The 21,842-nt window shown below is 31.3% G+C and overlaps 1 protein-coding gene across 2 annotated transcripts; it reads left to right on the top strand.

The window, feature by feature from the left end:
• The first annotated feature begins 3,207 nt into the window (after positions 1–3,207).
• On the top strand, positions 3,208–21,393 carry LOC127704758 (differentially expressed in FDCP 8 homolog). Of its 2 annotated transcripts, none has more exons than XM_052208953.1 (13): positions 3,208–3,314; positions 7,279–7,319; positions 8,468–8,959; positions 11,026–11,123; positions 11,524–11,673; positions 12,685–12,829; positions 13,677–13,741; positions 14,520–14,619; positions 15,848–15,975; positions 16,701–16,814; positions 18,547–18,768; positions 20,037–20,149; positions 21,182–21,393. In XM_052208953.1, the coding sequence occupies exons 3-13, from the start codon at positions 8,476–8,478 to the stop codon at positions 21,249–21,251; spliced, it is 1,689 nt and encodes a 562-aa protein (XP_052064913.1). In that variant the 5' UTR covers positions 3,208–3,314; positions 7,279–7,319; positions 8,468–8,475; the 3' UTR covers positions 21,252–21,393. The 2 variants fall into 2 exon arrangements, with proteins under 2 accessions (XP_052064913.1, XP_052064914.1); XM_052208954.1 differs by having other exon boundaries at positions 3,219–3,267.
• Positions 21,394–21,842: the final 449 nt, after the last annotated feature.

The following is a 21,842-nucleotide window of genomic DNA, read 5'->3' on the forward strand; positions in this document are numbered from 1 at the left end:
CCGAAATCTCTTCTTCGGTTTGTCTTCTCGCTTGATCCCACAATCTTTTCTCTTGCTCTCTTTCTGCTTGGGTTAGGTCGTTACTGACGCCCACTTTTTCGTATTTTGGGTTTGTTTTTATATAATGGATGTTTCTAAATAAGGTGATCTTAGGTTCTGCACTAGGTAATTTTACTAGGATTGGTCTATTTAGCTTTTCTTTGTTAAATTTCCCAAGTCTTTTAACCATTTTCAAATTTTCCTTATCCAGTTTTATTTTGCAGTCTGTAAAGAGCTCGTTTAGTTTTTCTTTGTCAGTATTATCTCTTACTTCTTTGCTTTCGTCATCTATTTCAGGGATCCCAAAGACGATCAGGTTATTTTCTCTTGCCTTTCTCTCATTAATTTCTTCAAGAACATTTGTTACAGTCTCCTTTCTTGTTATAGGATTGGCTGCTATATCTATCTCATTGTTTGTGGAATCGCTATCTCCTTTATTCTCGGGCTTATGTATCTTGCTTATTTCTTCTGTTATTATGGCTTTAACTTTTTCCTCATTACAACTTTCTTCTATGATTGGTGCCTCTATTTTGCCAACTTCCTCTTGTACCATCAATTTTACCATATCGTCATTGCAGTTTTTTATTTCCTCTCTAACAATCTCCTTGACTTTATCCTCGTCACATTTATTTTCAACTGTTTTTTCAAGTAATGTAATTCTTTCCTCATAACTCTCCATTATCTGTTTGCACCTTCTTTCTATTTCAATATCGGTGACTGCATGTTGTTCCATGACTATTCTGCATTTCCCACAAAACCACATTGCATCTGTTTTACATAGCATGCTGTATTCCGCTTTTGTTTTCTTTAGACAGGTTATGCAGAAATGTTCCTTACACCTTTGGCATTCCATAAGTTGAGCCTCTGGCTCCCTGAAGATTTTGGTACATTTTGCGCATGTCCACGCTTCATCCTCATCTTGACTTGTTTTTTGTGACGGTTTGGGGCCTGTGGTACTGTTTTTTCTGGTTGACGCCATACTTCTTACTTAATAAAAATAGGGCTTCCCTATTTTTTTTTTTTTTTTTTTTTTTTTTTTTACCTGACTGAGGAATTGTATAAGGCTTCCTTACACCAATTTATTTTGTAGTACTTTATTTTATTCTACTTATATTTAAAGGACAAGGCTACCCTATCCTTGTCTAAAGTTCGATTTCAAATGAAGCTAGACTATCCTAATTTTGACAGGGCTTCCCTATCACGTGTTTAATTTATTTTGGGACAAGGCTTCCCCATCCGTTTGACATAAACTGCACTCTCAAATGATAGAAATAGGGCTTCCCTGTTTCCTCAATAACTATCTCTCTTGACTTATTTTTCAGGACAAGGATTCCTTATCCTCCTAAAAAAATTTTAGCACTGACCTTTTTAATAAAAACAAGGCTTCCTTTGTTTTTATTTCTCCTTGTTGTATATATTCCTTTCCCTTACTCAGAAGACAAGGCTTCCTTGTTTTCTGTTCACGTTTTAAATAAAACTAGGCTTACCTCTACGTAATAGGGCTTCCCTATTACTTTAAAAAAAAATATTTTTTTTTTTAATTTTTTTTTTTATTTTAATTATTATTTCTCTGTTAGAATATGCTTTTTTGCTTTGAATTTGAAGACAAGGCTTCCTTGTCTATGGAACTGAAGTACCTATCTATAGAGTCAATATTTCACTTCGTTATGTACAGAACAGGGCTTCCCTATTCTGTCTTGCCTCCCCAATAATTTACTATGCCCAGACAAGGCTTCCCTATCTGGGTTTATTATATATATATATAATAACAGTTCCCTTTTACTTTATGCAACTGAAACAGGGCTTCCCTATTTCAGTGACTCCTCCTTAACAGGTTTCAGACACTTCTAGGGATAGCTCCACCATTTTGTAAACCCATAGTTTAGCTAGCGTTCTATTTGGGTGGATGCCGTCTGACAATAACTTATAGTTTTTCCTGTACCTCACCCTGGTTTTGTTTTTGGGTTTGTTCGATATTATTTGGTCTTGTGAAAATCTGGGTGCTCTATACTTCTTATTAAGTAATTTTAATTGACTATTATAGTAGTCTACTTGGTAGCACAGTTCTTTATCCAAGCTACTCGCTTGTGTTACTGATCTAAACCCTTTTGACTTATCAATTACTAATGCCGGGTAATGCCTCTTGTTTCTTTCCTTTGTTGTTACAATTCTGGTACCACTATACTTTTTCACTACTAAGGAGTAGTTTGATGGTTTTTTCTGATTGTTGTTTTGTTCTAATATGTCTTTATTTTTCTTCCCTTCTCTGATTGTTTTATTAAATGTGGAGATTGAATAATATGGGCATTCAAGAAAGATTATAGTGACATATTTGAATCTTGTAAGTATTTTGTCTCTTAGTTCTCTATAGCCTGTAAGTATTGACTCTATATTTTGATAGGGGTAATTTCTTAGGTATGTGTATTTTCCCTTTGTGGTAATCTCACAAGTTCCAAACCAGATTAGAATAATTGGGTCTTTTTGTTTCAGTTCTTCTAGTTTTGCAAAGAGGTTTTTTAAGTGCTCATCAGTGGTGGCTGTAGTTCCGCTCTTGGCTATTATGTGGAACTTGTCACGGACGCTGTCTGGGACCACTTTATCTACACTAAACCCCTTGCTGTCCGTGTAAAGCACGGTTTCTCTTGAAAGGCCCTGCCTTTTAAATAGGTTATAAACCCTTTTGTATTCTTTTATTATCTTGTTCACTGACATGAATTTCTATTGTTTATGCAATGTCAAAATTCGGATATACAAAATTTCAATTTCAAAATAAAAAAAAAAAATCCAATATGGCGGCAACAGGCCTAGTGTCAATGCACAATTTTCAAAGAGGATTTTTCACTATTCGTCACTAATTAATCCATATTTACATTTATATACAGTTATTTATGGCTCATTTACTGAAAATATTTGACTTATTTGACAACTGACTCACAAAAACACACAGAAAACTTATCTTTTTTTGACTTTTTGCAGGAGCAGAAAAATCTTGACCATGCCGACCGGAAGTCACGTGATAGTGCATATATATATAAAAAATCTCGGTTTAACCCCTGAATTCCTTATGAGATAAAAGTTTAAAAACTTTATTTTAAACACACATAAAGAGACCGTTTGTTTCCACTATTTTAAAAAATAGTTTTTGGTGCTTAGTATTACCTCCGACATTATACGTTAGATTAGAGAAGTCCGAATGGATTGTTTTAGAAAACAAAAACACTTGATCATGTGAGAAAATTGAAACAGAATAACTGTTGTTTACAAGAGCTGAATGTGTAATGAATTTAATGAAATTTTTTATAACTTTTCTAGCAGTTATTCAATTGAAAAACAAGGACAAGTTTGATTTCCCGACATTAACTGTAGCCTTTAGGTAGCAATAAACAGTTAGGAAAAAATGTTAAAATTTTCCCTCATAAATTTTACCATCCCCTTCTCATTGCCTTCTTGCAATATTAAGCTTACTGTTTGTGTCATATATGTGCATATGTATGTAATCAGAATCTTCCATAGATTTCATATCCAGTATATAAAATGGTAAAATATAATTTCTTTTTGGTGTATCCATGGCAACAATCTGCATTTTTTTGTTATAAAATATAGCAAAAAGAGAGGACAAGATGTCACATATTTTCCCAAAATTTGACCAAAAGTAGAATTTCAATCATTTGAAGTAATACCTTTTCTGAAACTGTTTACATATATCTTTCAATAAATCCAGTGAAAATCATATGTCTTTCGTCTCATTTTTTTGGTAAAATTGCGTCAAAAACTTCGTGTAGAAAAAAAGTGTTTGTGAACATTACATTAATTTCTGGACCGATGACCGGTCTAGCTATGAAAATACGGAGAGTCAAACAGAAAATAGCCCATAAAACATGTAAAAAATAATCTTGATGTTATTATAAACCACCTTTGAAGGCTCAATTAGTACTCAGCTGTCTAAAAATGAATTTTATTACACTATAACTTTCATATTTGAAAAATCCACCGGGGCCAAAATGCGAAACCAAACTCCTAACTGTGTATTGCTACCTTAATAGTAAATATTTTTTTCAAATTCTCCCTTTTAACTAATTTTCTGTGTTCTGCTAGCTAAAACGAGTAAAATGGCCTTTTATTTTTGAAAATTGGTTGAGTAATGAATATTTTTTGAAGGTTAGCAGTTGACACTGAAACGCGACAAAAACTGATTTAAAGAAAGGTGCCAAGTCAAAGTGTAAAATCTTTTTTCTACCTCAATTTTGGGCAAAATCGTAAAAACTATACCTCTTTTGTCAGTTTTTTAATGTTGAAAATCTTTATAAGACCTCTGATGATGCAAAATTGTACAAAATTTAACAATTTCAAGCATGAAAATGTTAATCTTTATGTTTAATGTATACCAAAGACTTGATTAAAAAACTTGGCAATGGGGAATCAATTTCTTACAGCTGAATCAACTATAAATTTAATATTTGTCAAAATGTAACATGAAATCTTGATAAAAATAATAATTTGATATATTCGCAAGAAAAAATACAAAACATTCAATACTTAGGCTACTACATACTGCACAATCCTTCAGAAGCAAGGGTTTTAGCAAATAGAGTACACTTATAAGCCTTGTGTCAAAATGTCTAATTTTGGTTGCTAAGGACTGTAAACAATAAAATTGACATGTATTGTCATTCTTAAACACTTAATCCCCTCAGAAGTTGATTTAGAATCTAAATATCAATAGATTTGTGGTATGAAAAGTCTTAAATTATACAATTCTGAGCTCGGTAAGTATGCCATAAGGTAGCAATAAACAGTTAGGAAAAAATGTTAAAATTTTCCCTCATAAATTTTACCATCCCCTTCTCATTGCCTTCTTGCAATATTAAGCTTACTGTTTGTGTCATATATGTGCATATGTATGTAATCAGAATCTTCCATAGATTTCATATCCAGTATATAAAATGGTAAAATATAATTTCTTTTTGGTGTATCCATGGCAACAATCTGCATTTTTTTGTTATAAAATATAGCAAAAAGAGGGGACAAGATGTCACATATTTTCCCAAAATTTGACCAAAAGTAGAATTTCAATCATTTGAAGTAATACCTTTTCTGAAACTGTTTACATATATCTTTCAATAAATCCAGTGAAAATCATGTGTCTTTCGTCTCATTTTTTTTGTAAAATTGCGTCAAAAACTTCGTGTAGAAAAAAAGTGTTTGTAAACATTACATTAATTTCTGGACCGATGACCGGTCTAGCTATGAAAATACGGAGAGTCAAACAGAAAATAGCCCATAAAACATGTAAAAAATAATCTTGATGTTATTATAAACCACCTTTGAAGGCTCAATTAGTACTCAGCTGTCTAAAAATGAATTTTATTACACTATAACTTTCATATTTGAAAAATCCACCGGGGCCAAAATGCGAAACCAAACTCCTAACTGTGTATTGCTACCTTAGACTCAACTTTTATTATGTCCCGGTTCAGTCTGTGGGTTCAGTTTCTGCAAATATGTATACAATGTGTATCTATATTTTCTCTCATTTGTTTCCTTATCTATTTCCTAAAAACTGGGACTATTACACATATATTACACTTATTATATATAAGTACTAGCTTAAGGTCCAGATAAATGGGCTAGTATATATGTATGTCACAGACACAGATTTTGCTAAAATTTTGCATACTTGGCTATAACTGAAAATCTAAAAGCATAATGCATTTATCTCTTTTATTATCTGAAATATTACTGATTAAATTCTTTCAAAATAGGTGAGCATTTGTATAGAAAGCACATGACATCGGTGAAAAACCTTCTTAAATTTGTCTTAAAATCTTCATATCTCTAATTTCTTATACCATGAATATATAGATTTTTCTTAAAAAACTGTATGTTGTTGATACATAAATTTCCATTTAATGATATTAAATGATTATATGGTCCCTGGTTTCGTTTTTTGTGTAATAATCAATATGTTACTTAGTTGGTAGTGAAAAACGTCAAAAATGAACGTTTTACAGCCTGCAACGCGATGACATTACAATCATTTTGACATTTTGTGGTGTTTTGTTCCACATAGAACACCACTTTGAATGATGTTTATTGTAAAAACGAAGTCGGTGACCCTATCATTATTTTACATCATAATAATAAAACGGAAATTTATGTATCAAGTGTTTGAAGGAAGTCAGACTCATATGAAAATAAAAGAGGTCGGCAAGGAGAGGCACACAGTTTGTTCCCATAGGAATGCCAACAATTTGTTAAAAAAGTCTTCCTCCAAATTCAACAAATATGTTGTGAAAAAGAAACTCCAGCATACTAATCACTTGTTCCTCTGTGTAGCATGTTTTACCTTTTTGTTCACTATTGACAATTTATAACGAATGCTACCATTTTTATATTGAAAAGCATTGTGGATTATTTCTTTTAAATCCTTGATCGGTACACTTCTAATATTAATCCAATTTTAGTTTTCACAAAACTTTGGTTATAACTACATGGACATTCAATTGCATAGAACATTAATTTGGGGGATTTCAATCCAATTTTGACTTTGATGATTGACATGAATGAGCTCACTTAAAAAGTAATGGAATTAAGAATTAAATTCTTTTTTTTTTACTATTTGTATAAATTTTGTTTTCCATAAATATTTTGATATGTTCTTTCTAAGCATATCAGGTATTGATTTTTTTTTTATAATTAGCTCATCTACTGATGTCAAAAAAGTTAAAGTAGTGATTAACACCTGTAAGAACATATGTATAATGTACATGTACATGTATGTGTCAATTATGACCCCACAGACAATAAAACTACTTGATCATTAATTTTTCATTATTTATGTAAAGATAAAAAAGTTTATAAAAAATTCTTTAATATCACAGTATACAACGTGTACAATTTAATCAGAAGTAATCATGATTACTTTGAAGAAAAGTAATCTAATGTAATCAGTTATGTATGAATTTTGGTGTAATTGTAATGTAATCTATTACATTAAATTAGCAAAGTAATTGTAATTTAATTGATTACATTTTAAAGTAATTGACCCCATCCCTGCTCATAAGCCACAATAAAAGCATTCGATGATACTGAGAACGTATGAATAAGCGAGATGTAGAGTAACATTTAATTAGAAAGTTTATAAAGAAAATAAATTAATCTATAATAATATATTCAGAACAGGCAAGAATGAAGTAGATTTTAAGGTATTTTATTTTCTCTTATTTTTTTCTTTTTCAGAGCAGTTAAAAATACCATTTCATTGGAGACAGTAATTTGAGGTTTGTTTCTATTCACAAAGTCTGAAAAAATTTGGAATCAAAATTTAAGAAAGCTGGACCTATGATTTGATTTCCCTTACATTAAACAATACACTTATTGTACATTGTAATCATAAATGTTTTATAAAAATCTCTCACTTAATGTTATGAAAGAAAAACTGAAATGTATGTTTAAGTATAATTATGAGAGGAAAGGGGGATAAGAAAATAACTTGATATTATTTGGGTAGTCCCACAGCTCCAACAAGTTTTACAAAAGGCTGTCAGACATAGGAGCAATCTCAGACTATTATTTGAATGCTTCGCCTTGAAAATTTGTATTGTTGTTATTCACTTTTTTCATGACATGTTATATATAAAGTTACATGTAGAAACAGAATATGTTCACCTTTGAAATGAATTCTGTCCTTTTATCATTTGTACAATACATACACAATGTACCACATCTTACAGAATATGCTTCTTTCTTCTTTTACTCCATTGTTCTATCATTGATACCATGGTTCGATCTGAATAGATTTTCAGGGGCGGATCCAGGATTTTAGGTTAGGGGACGCAAAACTTAAATTTTTTTGAGGTAAAATTCTCGAAATATTGTAGAGTATAGAGACAACCCATGCTATGCAAATTTTAGGGGGGGCGCATGCCCCCGCGGCCCCGCCTGAATCCACCCCTGATTTTATAATAGACTAATAAACATCGTGTAAATGTACCTGAAAGTGCTAAAATTTTAGGGAAAAGTTCTATTTTCAAATCTCATGGTGCTATTTGTAAATAATAGGGAAACACTTACAATTAAAGTCAATATTCTGAATGAGATGATGAAATAATAATTTCCCAGATGCACAAATATTTATCATCGTTCTAATATTACCTTACAGGCCCTCTTTTGAACAATCTAGAATGAAAAGGAATTATAAAAGACTCTATCAAAATAACGTTCTAGCATACTAACTGCTATATGTACATACTGCGTTAAAACCCATGCACTTTAGAGGTTATTCAAACTTTTTCAGATTGTTAAACACTTTGCAATTAACTACATGTACTTCAAATATCCAACGCAATCATAGGTGTGAACGTTGTTTTCAATTTAGACTTGAAAATAGTTATATATATATACATGTAAATTTTTCCATGTATTATAGGTCTACAGATGAATGTTACAGGGGAACAATTTTCTGCCAAAGTAAGAACATTATCAGACCTACCTGGAGCATCAAAAGAAACTACCATAGATAATACAGGTTCAGCCGGTATCATTCACCGTATTGAAAATAATACAGCTTCAATCAAATTTACTGGTACTGTAATTACAGGTCTATCAGACGAAGAAATTTCCTCTGAAGAAGAACAAGACTACTCCTTTAGAGAAATAGGACCTGTTGATGAAGAAACATTGAAGAAAATTAATGAAAAATTTGTTCCTGAACATGATGACGATATTGTGAAGTTAGAAATAGACTTGAAAAAGCGAGGTCTCAGTGACGCAAGTAAAGAGGAAAGTATTGAAAAGACAACAAAAATTGATAAAGGGGAATCACCAAGTAACTTTAGTCAAAGTAGATTTAATCCTTTTGATAGAGACTTGCACATGGAAGAAGATCATTTTGAAATCAATAATTCAAGACCTCGTTCAGGTAATTTTTCAAAATAATATCTTTCACTAACAAATGTTTCTGTAATATTGTATATCTGATTATACATTTCCAGACTTCCAATTTGTGCAATTTGATGTCTGGATAAAACTTGAAGCCCCCTCTTTCAAGTTATAAGATTATTGAAGTTGAAGAATCTTGAACATTCTCTGCCTGAACCATTAAATTGTTTAAAATTGATAACTCTTATTTGTCTCAACTTGCTGTAAATTTAGAAAACAAATATGTTTTTGTTTATGTCAAGAATGTGATAGGACTTGAATTGCAATCATTAAAACTTACATTTTTTTTCTAAAATGGACCAGGAATACCTTAATCCAACATTTACAGAAGTGCATGAATTAACGTTGTTTGATCGTTGTTTGTTACATGTAAATATTCCAAAAATGAATTCAGACAGTAAATTTCTATTTTCATACATTATCGAAAGATAGGTCAGATTTTGAAAAAAATTATTATGGTGGCTGATACTGTTATGCTCTTTGTAAATTTAAAAATGAGCAAAAGGTACAGTTTAATGGTTATGGGAAATGACCTTGAACTGAATGATAAAATTGAGAATGGAAATGGGGAATGTGTCAAAGAGACAACGACCCGACCATAGAGCAGACAACAGCCGAAGGCCACCAATGGGTCTTCAATGCAGCGAGAAACTCCCACACCCGGAGGCGTCCTTCAGCTGGCCCCTAAACAAATATGTATACTAGTTCAGTGATAATGGACGTCATATTAAACTCCAAATTATACACAGGAAACTAAAATTAAAAATGATACAAGACTAACAAAGGCCAGAGGCTCCTGACTTGGGACAGGCGCAAAAATGAGGCGGGGTTAAACATGTTTTTTGAGATCTCAACCCTCCCCCTATACCTCTAGCCAATGTAGTAAAAACAAACGCACAACAGTACGAACAGTAAAACTCAGTTTAAGAGAAGTCCGAGTCCGATGTCAGAATAGGAAACAAAAGAAAATAAACGAAATGACAATAATACATAAATAACAACAGACTACTAGCAGTTACTGACATGCTAGCTCCAGACCTCAATTAAACTGATTGAAAGATTATGTCTTCATCATATGAATATCAGGCACAATCTCTCCTGTTAGGGGTTTAGTATTATACCGTCATAAAATATATGAGAAGAACATAACCCGTGTCATGCCAACAACTGGTTTTAGAACAAATGTGTTTAATTCCGATGCAAAGACCCTTTAAGTGAATCAATATTAAAGCCAAAATATGCAATCTTTAATGACCTGACAACAGTATCGTAACTATATCCCTTCTTAATAAGTCTGTTTAAAGGTTTTGTTAGCTTTTGAGGTGAATACTGACATTTTTGTGCTTTGTAAAGAATATTACCATAAAAGATTGGATGTGAAATACCCGAACGTATAAGATGTCTGCATGTTGAGTTATACTTACGAATGATGTCCTTGTACCGATGATAAAATTTAGTAAATGTTTTGACTAGTTTATGATATCGAAAACCCTGGTGTAATAATTTTTCAGTAATATATAAATTTCTCTCGCTAAAATCTAATACGTTGTTGCATACACGAGCGAATCGTACAAGTTGAGATATATAAACACCATAAGATGGTGACAAGGGAACGTCACCATCTAAAAATGGATAATTAACGATAGGAAATGAAAAATCATCTCTTTTATCATAAATTTTTGTATTAAGCTTCCCTGGTTCATGTCATGTTAAATTTTCTGCTGAAGTAAAATTATTGGAGAGCATTTTGATGCGGTTTTTTCCATCTAAATTTCGAAAGCAAAAACATGTAGTTTGCCAAAAATGTTCAGTTTGATTTTACTTGTTGTGATGTATTACTGGTACTATTCATGAATTATGCTTTATGATTATATATGTAGTATAAAACTAAACAAAATCTTACTCAGTTCTTTGATGTGAAATTAGAGTATACAGCTTTTGACATAAATACATATATACTTTTCTACAAATTGTATATATATATTAAAGACCCAGAAACAGTTTCTTTGAATAAGTGAATTGTAGTATTGTATTATTGTACCACAGGATCCTTTTCATCATGGACCAATTTATCAGAGACAGGTGATGAAATCACTATTAATGCTGAACTTGGACTGGCTGAGGATCATTTCTCACATCCTGAGGTATATATATATAACTGCAAAGTACAGCCATGACAGTAGTTGTGATGTTAAAAAATTGACAAAAGCAAATAAAATTTGGAAGGTACTTACATGTACATGTACATATATATAAGTGGATAGATGCAAATACAATAGAAATTAAAAAGCAGTATTGCAAAAAAAGTGCATCATCATAATGTAGGATTTGATTAATGATTGAGGTATTAACATTGAAAAGATTTTATTTGGGGAGGGGGGTTGCAAAATTAATATCATAAAAATTGTCTAACCTACTCTAAGATAGAAAAAAAGAAGGTACAAAGGGGCTATAAAAACATAATAGAATAAAGACAGACACAAGACTAAAACAAAAGATTATGCAGTTACGAGAAATCCAATGTGCCGTATATATTTTTTGAAGGGACATTTTGGTTTAAGTAATCATGAAGAATTAGAGATGGCTATAGAGAATTGTAAAGAAATGATCAGTGAAGCACAGCCACACTCAGACCGAATGAAAAATCTGGTTCAGAAATTGATTCAGCTACGGCTGAAGTTACAGGAACTTAAGGTAAGAAGGGTAATATTGTAAATTTCCAATGTATAATGGAGTAGGTTCATGAATGGTCCATATTAGCCTTAAAATTCCATGACATTTAACTTGAGTAATAAAAATAAAAATTTAATGACAAAAATATGTGTAAAAGTATCTGACAAATTCAAATTCAACAAGAGTTGACAATTTAGAACAATTATAATGTCATAATTGTGGCCTCTAATGAAGAAAATCATAATTTGACACATTTTGTGCCTAAATTTGAATTATGTTTCAAACAACATTGACCACATACAAGGACCACCATAAATTTTGTTAGGATGTTTATCTGACCCATATACAACTTCAAATAAGTTTTATTTTGGTTGAAGGGTATGGTAAATGTTTTCAGAAGGAAATAAACCATACAAATGCATAAAAACAGGCTATTTGGCAAATTTTAGGACCAATTTAAGGCTTTTGGTGGCCATACTTCTTCCAAAATTCAACTTATATCTTTATAAATCATGTTGAACAGTCTCAGCACCATGTTATTAAAATGATGTTTCAACAAATTAAAATGTTTTGATCAATAGAAAAATTTCCTAATTTAAATCCTTTTCAGTACTCTACAAATGACAGACCTTCTCTTATAATACATTATACTCTTCAGAGCAAAATATATTAAATCATTATCAGTAAGCGACCAATGACAGGGCTTCTCTTATGATCCATTATACCAGTACTCAACCATCACAGAGCTTGTCTTATGATGCACTATACCAGTACTCAGCCATGACAGAGCTTCTCTTATGATCCATTATACCAGTACTCAGCCATGACAGAGCTTCTCTTATGATCCATTATACCAGTACTCAACCATGACAGAGCTTCTCTTATGATCCATTATACCAGTACTCAGCCATGACAGAGCTTCTCTTATGATCCATTATACCAGTACTCTGCCATGACAGAGCTTCTCTTATGATACATTTTACCAGTACTCAACCATGACAGAGCTTGTCTTATGATGCATTATACTTCCAGGAAGGACCGGAACCAGTATCCTCTGATATTAAGATTGTTCTGGGACACAAGTTTACAATCCAAGAAAGTCGCAATGCTAAGCATTATTGTGAGAAATGTAATGCAATGATACTAGGGGTCATTCAGACATGGCTCAGATGTGCAGGTATACTTATCTTTTATTTATACTATAAATACTAGTCATTCAAATCTGTTCAATGTAGTAACAAAACAATTAAAAATACTGTTAAAATGCAGTCTTATTTTCCATTCGAAATAATGCTTTTTGAAGGATTGTTTCTCAGATGGTTGATTTTTTATATTTACATCTAAGTATTTAAAGAAGCCATCCCAGTATCCAGAATAGCAGCCACCATAAAAGGAAATTTTATTATAAGACTCTACGAAAAAAATCTATTATGCCAATTTAACAGTTTACGTCAGAACTTCGAATTTGAATCAAAGAAAGTTTAATATCGTTTTTTTTTTTAATGTCAATCATTGGGATGGCCAACTCGGCAACTGATTACCATAATTGCCTTTTATTTATTTAGTCTTAAGGGATTAAAATCGGGATAATATATAAAATGTCCGGCTGGCTAAAAATAATTTTGGAAGCCCTGTATAAAACTACAACATATAGTATAAACATAAGGATATGATTGCCAATGACACAACTATCTACCAGACTTCAAATGAGGTAGATGTAAGCAACTATAGGTTACCGTAAGGCCTTCAACATTGAGCAAAACCTATACAGTATAGTCAGCTGTAAAAGGTCCTGACGAAATATCAAATTTCAGTCAACTAGTTGAATCATTGCAAGATTTTCTATTTTCAATATTATTCAGATGATGTGGCGTTCTGTTTGAACTATACAGTTTTACATTACTATAAGTCGAGTCAATATTATGCATAAATGATTCAACAGAATTTAGTATAAAAAATCTATTAAGCGTTAAGAATTAGAAAATCCAAGTATAAAAGTGGTAATAATAAACTGTTTATTCCAGATTGTGGTTACAGCTGCCATGAGAAATGTGTCAATGGCATCAAAAGAACTTGTGCAAGTTTAAAGGTAGTGGGGTTTTCGTTCATGTCAGATTTTTAAATGAGTTTTCTCCTATTTGAACAGATACCATTACAAAAACTATTATATCAAACTATTTTTCATTATTTTCAAAAGAAGTATGTTTTGAGACCAATTTGTTTCTCCAAAAATAAAAAATATCATTATTTATGACCTTTGTTATTTTATAAACAAATTAATCCTGTAAACTATTTTTCACCAGCGATTTATTTATGTGGATTTCGTAAGTAAAAATAATATGCAAACAAAAGTTATCTCCAATATGTCAAACTTGGGTCTTCCAGTAATATTAACATCAACAAAGTTAAAAATCAGGAAACTAAATTGCCTCAAAGTGGTCTACAAAGAGCTAAATGGGGAAAAAGCAGTTAGTTTACAATAATGGTTGAAGAAAATGTAATTTGCTGATATGTTTAATTACAAAATTTGTATGATTTTTATGTCACAAGTAGATATGCCAGATATTGGTATAAAGAAGGCTCATTTCAGGAACATTTAAGCAAATGTAACATAGATCACAAACATCACTCACAAAGATCTTTTAACAGCAGATACTTTTGTTAAATTAACTCTTAAATTTTTGTCACACATTTCTCTAGTACTATTAAAAACAGAATGACTTCATATTTGGTCAGCTGCTTGGTATTATGTGTTGAAACACTTGAGCACTTTTTGGATCTGTCGGACATCTACTCCCTGTCTTTTGATACTTTGAATTACAAGTGTGGTATACTTAGCACACATAATTTGATTTGTTCTACTTTAGGTTGCAGAAAATGGTATATTTTGTTTGTCAATATGCCCAGATAGGGGTTTATCAGCTCAGAACTACAGATGTGCTGAATGTAGAAGTCCAATTTCATTTAGTAAGTTTGAATTATAAAGTAGATATCTTATGCCTATCAATATTTTATATTATCGCTATTTTACAAATTTTTCCTTTGATCTTGCTGACTGATAATTTCCTTTCTCTGTGGAGTTGAGTGATATGAAAATTATCGCTAGAAACTAAAGGAACATGTGCCGTTGTCAAGGAAATTAACAATGTCTTCATAGGTAAAATAGCGATACACAGATTATCATTGGTCATCTCAACTCGATTGCTTTTCTCACTTTCACCGTAGCGGCTCAAGCGAGAAAATCAATCTCGTTGAGATAACCAACAATAATCTATAATTATAACTTATACGATGAGTGACAGATAAGCTCATAATTCATGATAAGTAAATTTAAAGAATAATTTACTGGTATTACATGACTTTGGTCATTACAATTGAAAATAAATTTTTCCCTTGTATGCCTCTCTGAGCTAAGAGAAAAATTTCAGTCCCACATTTCATAGCATATTAAGTTTCATTGCTTTAATAGAATTGAGAATGGAAAGTGGGAATGTGTCAAAAAGACAACAACCCGACCAAAGAGCAGATAACAGCCCAAGGTCACGAATGGGTCTTCAGCGCAGTGAGAAAATCCCTCCCCCGGAGGCAGACTTCAGGTGGCCCCTAAACAATAATGTATAATAGTTCAGCGAAATGGGCGCCACACTTAACTCAGAAACATATTAGTATTAAGAATTACCAACCAAATAAAATATTCTGTTGTCAGTTTATATATGAAATGTGAATTTTCTTTTTTTTTTTCAGAATGTTAACGTACAAATTAGTTTTCCTGCAAAATCCATTGAGTGTGTAGGTAAAGGTAATATCTTTGACTAGCTTGCTTGCTAGCTGAACCGTGAAGTCATTATTAGGTAAGGTATACTACCCTCCTTTCAGAGTAGTCTAGTCCTACAGACAGATAGATCGGTTATCTGTCGGACTAGTCTACTCTTAAAGGAGGGTAGTATACCTAACCTAATAATGACTTCACGGTTCAGCTAGCAAGCAAGCTAGTCAAAGATATTACCTTTACCAACACACTCAATGCATTTTGCTGTCAAAGTTTTGTATGTCAATATGTATGTATTTGCCAGAATACATTTATTCATAATGACGATAAAAAATATCAATTATTATATAAAATTCATATTTAATCATAAAAACAATATATTAACTCCAATGAAAAGGTGTTAACAGTTTTACATTATATTTTTAGAAAGTGGATTCAGTGAACCACGACTATGTGATTACAGTGGGAACTATTATTGTGAACTTTGTCACTGGAATGATACTATGGTTATACCCTCTAGAGTTCTGCATAACTGGGACTTTGAACCACACAAGGTATTATCTACTGTCTCTCCACTGTAAGTTACAGAAATAAGTGTAAACTCCAGCTTCATATTTCAATGATAATGATTTTATTTGTTCTATTATTTCTAATCAGCATTAACACACAACCAGGAAATGACCAATCAGATAGTACCACTTATTTATATGTGCGTAAATTAGGAGGCGAAAGCATACAGATTTACTTTAAACACCAATAATTTTAAAATTCAGATTTATCTTTAAAGAGTAAGTTAATGTTGTTTTCCTTAAATTTGTCTATTCATACATACAACATTATAACAGAAATATTTTGGATATAAATCAACATCTTTCATATTTTTACATCAATGAGCAAAGAAATGTGTGTTGCTGTAAGGTTTAAGTAATTCTGATTAAAAGTGTTGTATCTTGATCAATATCTCTGAATCCATCATAGAAAATCACAATTTTCATAATACAACACTGTATCATATTGATACATTTAATTTAGCTTTTTGTTTTTCAGTATTTGACAAAGTATGACCATAATCAGGACTATTCTGTTTCTATTTTTGTTTTGCAACAGTAAAGATCATTTTATTGGATTTTATTTGTGGAAACATTCTCACAAAGATTGCTTGTCCACCCAAAGTTTTGAAGATAGAAAATTTTAATTTTGCTGGGTCACTGTACGTAAACCAAGGGTATGCATATTTGTTTGGAAGAGGAAAATTCTAATTTGAAGTTATATATAACAGGTTTGCAGAGCTTCCAAACAGTTCCTTAAATTGATGACAGACAAAGCTGTGATGAGAATCCAAGATGTTAATCCAATGTTGTTTAACTATGTGGAAGAATTAAGTGAAGTTAAGGTAGGAAAATAGGTTGTATGTTGATTTTAAATGACATAACATAACAAGCTATAAATGATAAATATCCAATATCAGGTTTTCGCATATTGAAATTTTGCAAAAATATTTATTGAAAATTTTATCATTGATTCATCATGTATTTGTGTGGTTTTCATGATAAAAACAATAAATTTAATTTTCTTTGTTATAAAAGCTAACTTTAAGAATATTGTATCAAATTATGTCAGGTTAAACACATATGACATCTCCCCTGTGTTGGGAGAGTTTCATGCTCTCTGCACATTAGAGAACCATTGTACAAAATTTTTGGCATTTTGCAATACAAAATTTCTGCCCTATATAGCTATAGTTTCTACAATGAAAAGTAATATTTCAATTGATTTAATGTCAAGGAACAGTAAATTTGGCCATGTCACAGATTTATCAGTTTACATCATTAAAACGGAAATTTGTGTATCAACAACATACATGTTTATTTTTTAAGAAAAATCTATTGATTTAAAATTGGAGATTCGAGGATTTTTAAGACAAATTAAAGAATGTTTTTCACAGATCTTATGTGCTTTCTATAAAATTATAAAAAAAAATATTTTAAAGAATTCAATCAGTAATATTTCGGAGAATAAAAACGATAAATGCATTATTTTAGTCTCGTCTGTGATGAAAGTCGCAGAAAGCGAGACATTGCTTTTCTGGCGACAGCGTCAACAATTGTTAAGTATTCTGCTTAAGTTAGTTTGATAGGAACAACTTGTGATAGATCATTGATATTTTGTATGAAGATGCATTACTATCAGTACATATCAGTTTGACGACAATTTTGAGGCCCTGCCCTCTATAGGCCATGATCCAGTGACTTTGAACTAATTAGCAATTTTAAATGTTAAGTTTTCTGCTTAAGTTAGATTGATAGGAACTACTTGTGATAGATCAATGATATTTTGTATGAAGTTGCATTACTATCAGTACATATCAGTTTGACAACTATTTCAAGGCCCTACCCCCTAGGTTATGGTCCAGTGACTTTCAATCAATTAACAATTTTCAATGTTAAGTTTTCTGATTAAGTTAGTTTGATAGGAACTACTTACAATGACAATATTTTCTATAAAGTTACATTGCTGTCTGTACATCTCAGTTTGTCAACAATTCTGAGGCCCCCCCACTAGTTGGTCCAGCGACTTTGAATTCATTAGCAATGTTGCTGTCCATCAGATTGTCTTTTTCTGAATTTTATGCCAACAGGCGAGACATGTCTCTGTGTCAACAGTTATTTTTGATATTCAGTTATAAAAATTTTACCAAAAACTGTACCATAGCCCATTTACTGTAACTTGACCTTAATTAATGATATGGAAACAAAGAACTTAATAAATTTTTTTTAACTGAACAATTAGAAAACAATTATGGAATCTAAAATAAAAACTTTTATAGTACCTTAAAATTTTTCAGAAATGATACCGATATTTAGATTGCAAGGAAAATTTACAACACTTGTTTAGTATTATGCTAATATTTTATTGTCTATCTCTGGTGTTAAATGTAATTCTTTCACACACCTTGATCCAGAGAGACTGTTATGAAAAGAATAACTGTGATAGATTGGCTTAAATATTTTTTTAATCTTATTTAAATCTAAGTTTGTTGTATTTCCACCCTCCTATTTCTTAGGACAAAATACTGTTAAACGTCCAATTTAATAATAACTGATTGATTTTTTTCTTACTTTCAGAAATTACGCGAAGAATTACTGATAATGAAAAAATATCTCTTGCTTTGTAAGAATGCAATGAGTGAGAAATTTCTTTTGATGTTAAAGGGTAGACAACACTTTGTTGAAAACTCAGATGTGTATTCGATGCAGGATTTCCTAGATATACAATCAGATAAATTGTTAGGAGATTTAGCTACAATCCATTCTGCCTGGGCTCAACATATTAAAACAGATTGTGAGGTGAGTTGTGACATTAGGGAATCATTGTATTTTGCTTTTTTGACTATCGTGTTTAATTCAGAATTCAAAGTTTAAAAAAGCAGAAATATAAAAATAAAATCAAAAACCAGATATGGTAAATTCAGAAATTTTTTGCAATGTTTTTATTAATGCAATTATGGGATAGTTCAGGTTTCACAACACTAAAAAGTCACATTCTAAATTCAATAGCTTTTATTTAATGCAGTATTTCCTGGAATCGCAATAGTTTATCTCATGGTTTAGTCTATTGTTCAGCAATGGCAAAAATACATGCACACAAAAATTTCTGAATTTGCAGTAACATTTATAAACGGGTTTATAAAATTTAAGTTAAAAAATAGAAAGGACTTTATTCATATCCTCTCAAGAGGTTGATTTTTTTCTTATCCCAAATTATGCCACAGTGTTATTTAGGTGTGGTGGGTTATGTATTGTTTTAACTTAATCAGTATGGTGAGAGTATGGTCTATGTTGCAAGCTTTCCCTTCTTTTTTTGTTCTGGCTTTGCAAATTGTTTGTGTAATTGATACTAGGCTATCTATACAGATGTATCTTAGAAGAAATTTTCAAAAGTTGCCTTTTTAGCTTGATTTGTGGTACCTGTTATTACTTGGAGAAAAAGAATTTAAACGGTGTTTAATCAGCTATATGCAGTGTTTATATCATATCCATATTGTACATTTAGAATAGTACATACTTGTAGGAAATGAAATATCAAATCTTTATCATACATCAATTTAAGTCAGCCATAGGGTAATAAGGGAAAAGAAATCAGTAACTTTCAATAAGAAGTTTACTTTTCCAATCACACTTTCAATAAGAAGTTTACTTTTCCAATCACACTTTCAATAAGAAGTTTACTTTTCCCATCACACTTTCAATAAGAAGTTTACTTTTCCAATCACACTTTCAATAAGAAGTTTACTTTTCCAATCACACTTTCAATAAGAAGAGCACTCCAATCACACAGACTCTTGTAAAGGGTCTTATGTTTGGCTTTGAGATTTGTCAGCTTTCAACTTTTTGGAGGGATTTGTATGTGGCCTGTTGTATTTCAATATTTCTGGCATTACTTCACATTCCCTCATTTTCATATGGTACTCTCACTCAAAATTGAAATTTATCTACCTAGTGGAACCCACTTTCAAAAACTTTCTAATTGTCTTTTGTCATTTGTATGCCGATATATATTTTTCACTATGCATTCAGTAAACAATAAATCAGTTAGATATTATTGAATTTTTCAGCTATGTCGAGCTAGAGGATTTATTTGTGAGTTGTGTAAAGACCATACAGAAACATTATTTCCATTTGATAGTGTAGCAATAGTGTGTTCACAGTGTTCAAATGTATTACATAGGTAAGCAATATAAAAATAGGATATGCGAATTAATTGCTGATTAGACAACTCTCCACCAGAGACCTTATGACGTAGAATGTTAGCAACTATAGGTCACCCTACAGCCTTTAACAATGAGCAAAACCCATACTATATAGTAAGTTTTAAAAGACCCTGACATGACAAATGTAAAACAATTCAAACAAGAAAACTAACGGCCCGATTTACCCCCCATATGTAAAAAACAATATATGAAAAAACAAATATGATAAACAGCAACAAACAACAACCACTGAATTACAGACTCCTGAAATTCTACCGTAATACAAACCAGTTGTCACAATTTTGTTTGATAATGTTAGATTGGTTTATAGTAAATTGATTGAGAAAACCAAAAAAATTACTTGTCTTAAATTGTTTTCTCAACTAATTTTCAAAAGCAATGGATTTTTTAGGGAAAAAATGCTTAATGCATTGCAAAATTTCCTGCCAAAAAAAAAGGTTAAGAAGGCAAGATTCTTGTGTAAAAAAAGAAACTCACAACCTGATCAGTGTTATTGTAAATAAGTATGTTTTAATGGAAAAAATAAGTTTTTGTTTAATCACTGATCCTCAATTTGCAAATGTAGATAAAGTATTTGATTTGCTGTGACTTCAGTATCAATAAGAAACTTCGTTGGTGTTTAAATGGCTTTGTCCAAAGAAAATTGTGATGCTTTGCATTATATATAGTATATATGGCTTTAAATGAGAAAGACGATTGTAATGAACAAATACATATTTCACTAAATTGATTATTTAAGCCTAGCAAATAATATACGCCTCTCATATTCTTCCAAACACATGCTGCCATAACTATCCTATGAATATTTTTTAAAACATGAATACATTTGCACAGGAGTGTCCAAATTTAGTGAAATTATAAGAAGAATATACATTATCTTTTCGACTCCCTAATATTAGTAGAAAATTCAAACTTACTACATGTATAAACCAATTTTGATCTTTTCTTTTCTTTTTTATCAGTCAATCATTTTGCTTTTGTTTTTTCAGGCATTGTTTTGTCAAGAAGGGATCTCAGTGTCCAAGATGTGAAAGGAAAAACAAAAGGAAAGCTAATTGACACCATTCCATTCATGTATACTGTATACCAGAAATTCATACAACATATTCAAAAATGTGCAATAATTGTGAAATAGAATTCACTTGTTTCCTAATCCTGTTTGTCTTTCAGATATATTTTTGTAATAAAATGTAAAAATGTTTCCTCAATATTTGGACCACTGGACGTTAAACAGCCATATGTCATCATCATTGTCACTATTTGGTTAGGTTAGAACATGAGACTGTTTTGCAGTATCTTTGACATTAGGTACCATTCTACCTTTATTATAGTTTTAGATTAGACAGATTTTAGAATAATCAGCTCTGGTAGCAAATGCTGTTTGGTCATACATTCATCTCTGTTTTGAAAAGATGGTACTCTGTAAAGTAAATTATTTTTTTAAAGACTGTTTATTATTATGTTGGTTTGCTCAATTTCAGCATGGAACATCCTTAAATCTAAGGTTGTTGGTTTTCTGTTTTGAATTGTTTCCGATTTTGTCACAATGTGTCCATTTATAGATATAAGAAGATGTGGTATGAGTGCCAATGAGACAACTCTCCATCCAAGTCAAAATTTATGAAAGTAAACCATTATAGGTCAAAGAAC

The sequence above is a fragment of the Mytilus californianus genome, unplaced genomic scaffold (genome assembly GCF_021869535.1).
Source record: "Mytilus californianus isolate M0D057914Y unplaced genomic scaffold, xbMytCali1.0.p SCAF_6, whole genome shotgun sequence".
Classification (NCBI taxonomy): Eukaryota; Metazoa; Mollusca; class Bivalvia; order Mytilida; family Mytilidae; genus Mytilus; species Mytilus californianus.

Bases quoted from the DNA above. Each gene is read 5' to 3' on its own strand.
- LOC127704758 (XM_052208953.1), top strand. From the start codon at position 8,476: ATGAATGTTACAGGGGAACAATTTTCTGCCAAAGTAAGAACATTATCA. The intron at 14,620-15,847 runs GTAAGTTTGAAT...TTATATTTTTAG, and splicing joins TAGAAGTCCAATTTCATTTA to AAAGTGGATTCAGTGAACCA. The intron at 16,815-18,546 runs GTAGGAAAATAG...TCTTACTTTCAG, and splicing joins AAGAATTAAGTGAAGTTAAG to AAATTACGCGAAGAATTACT.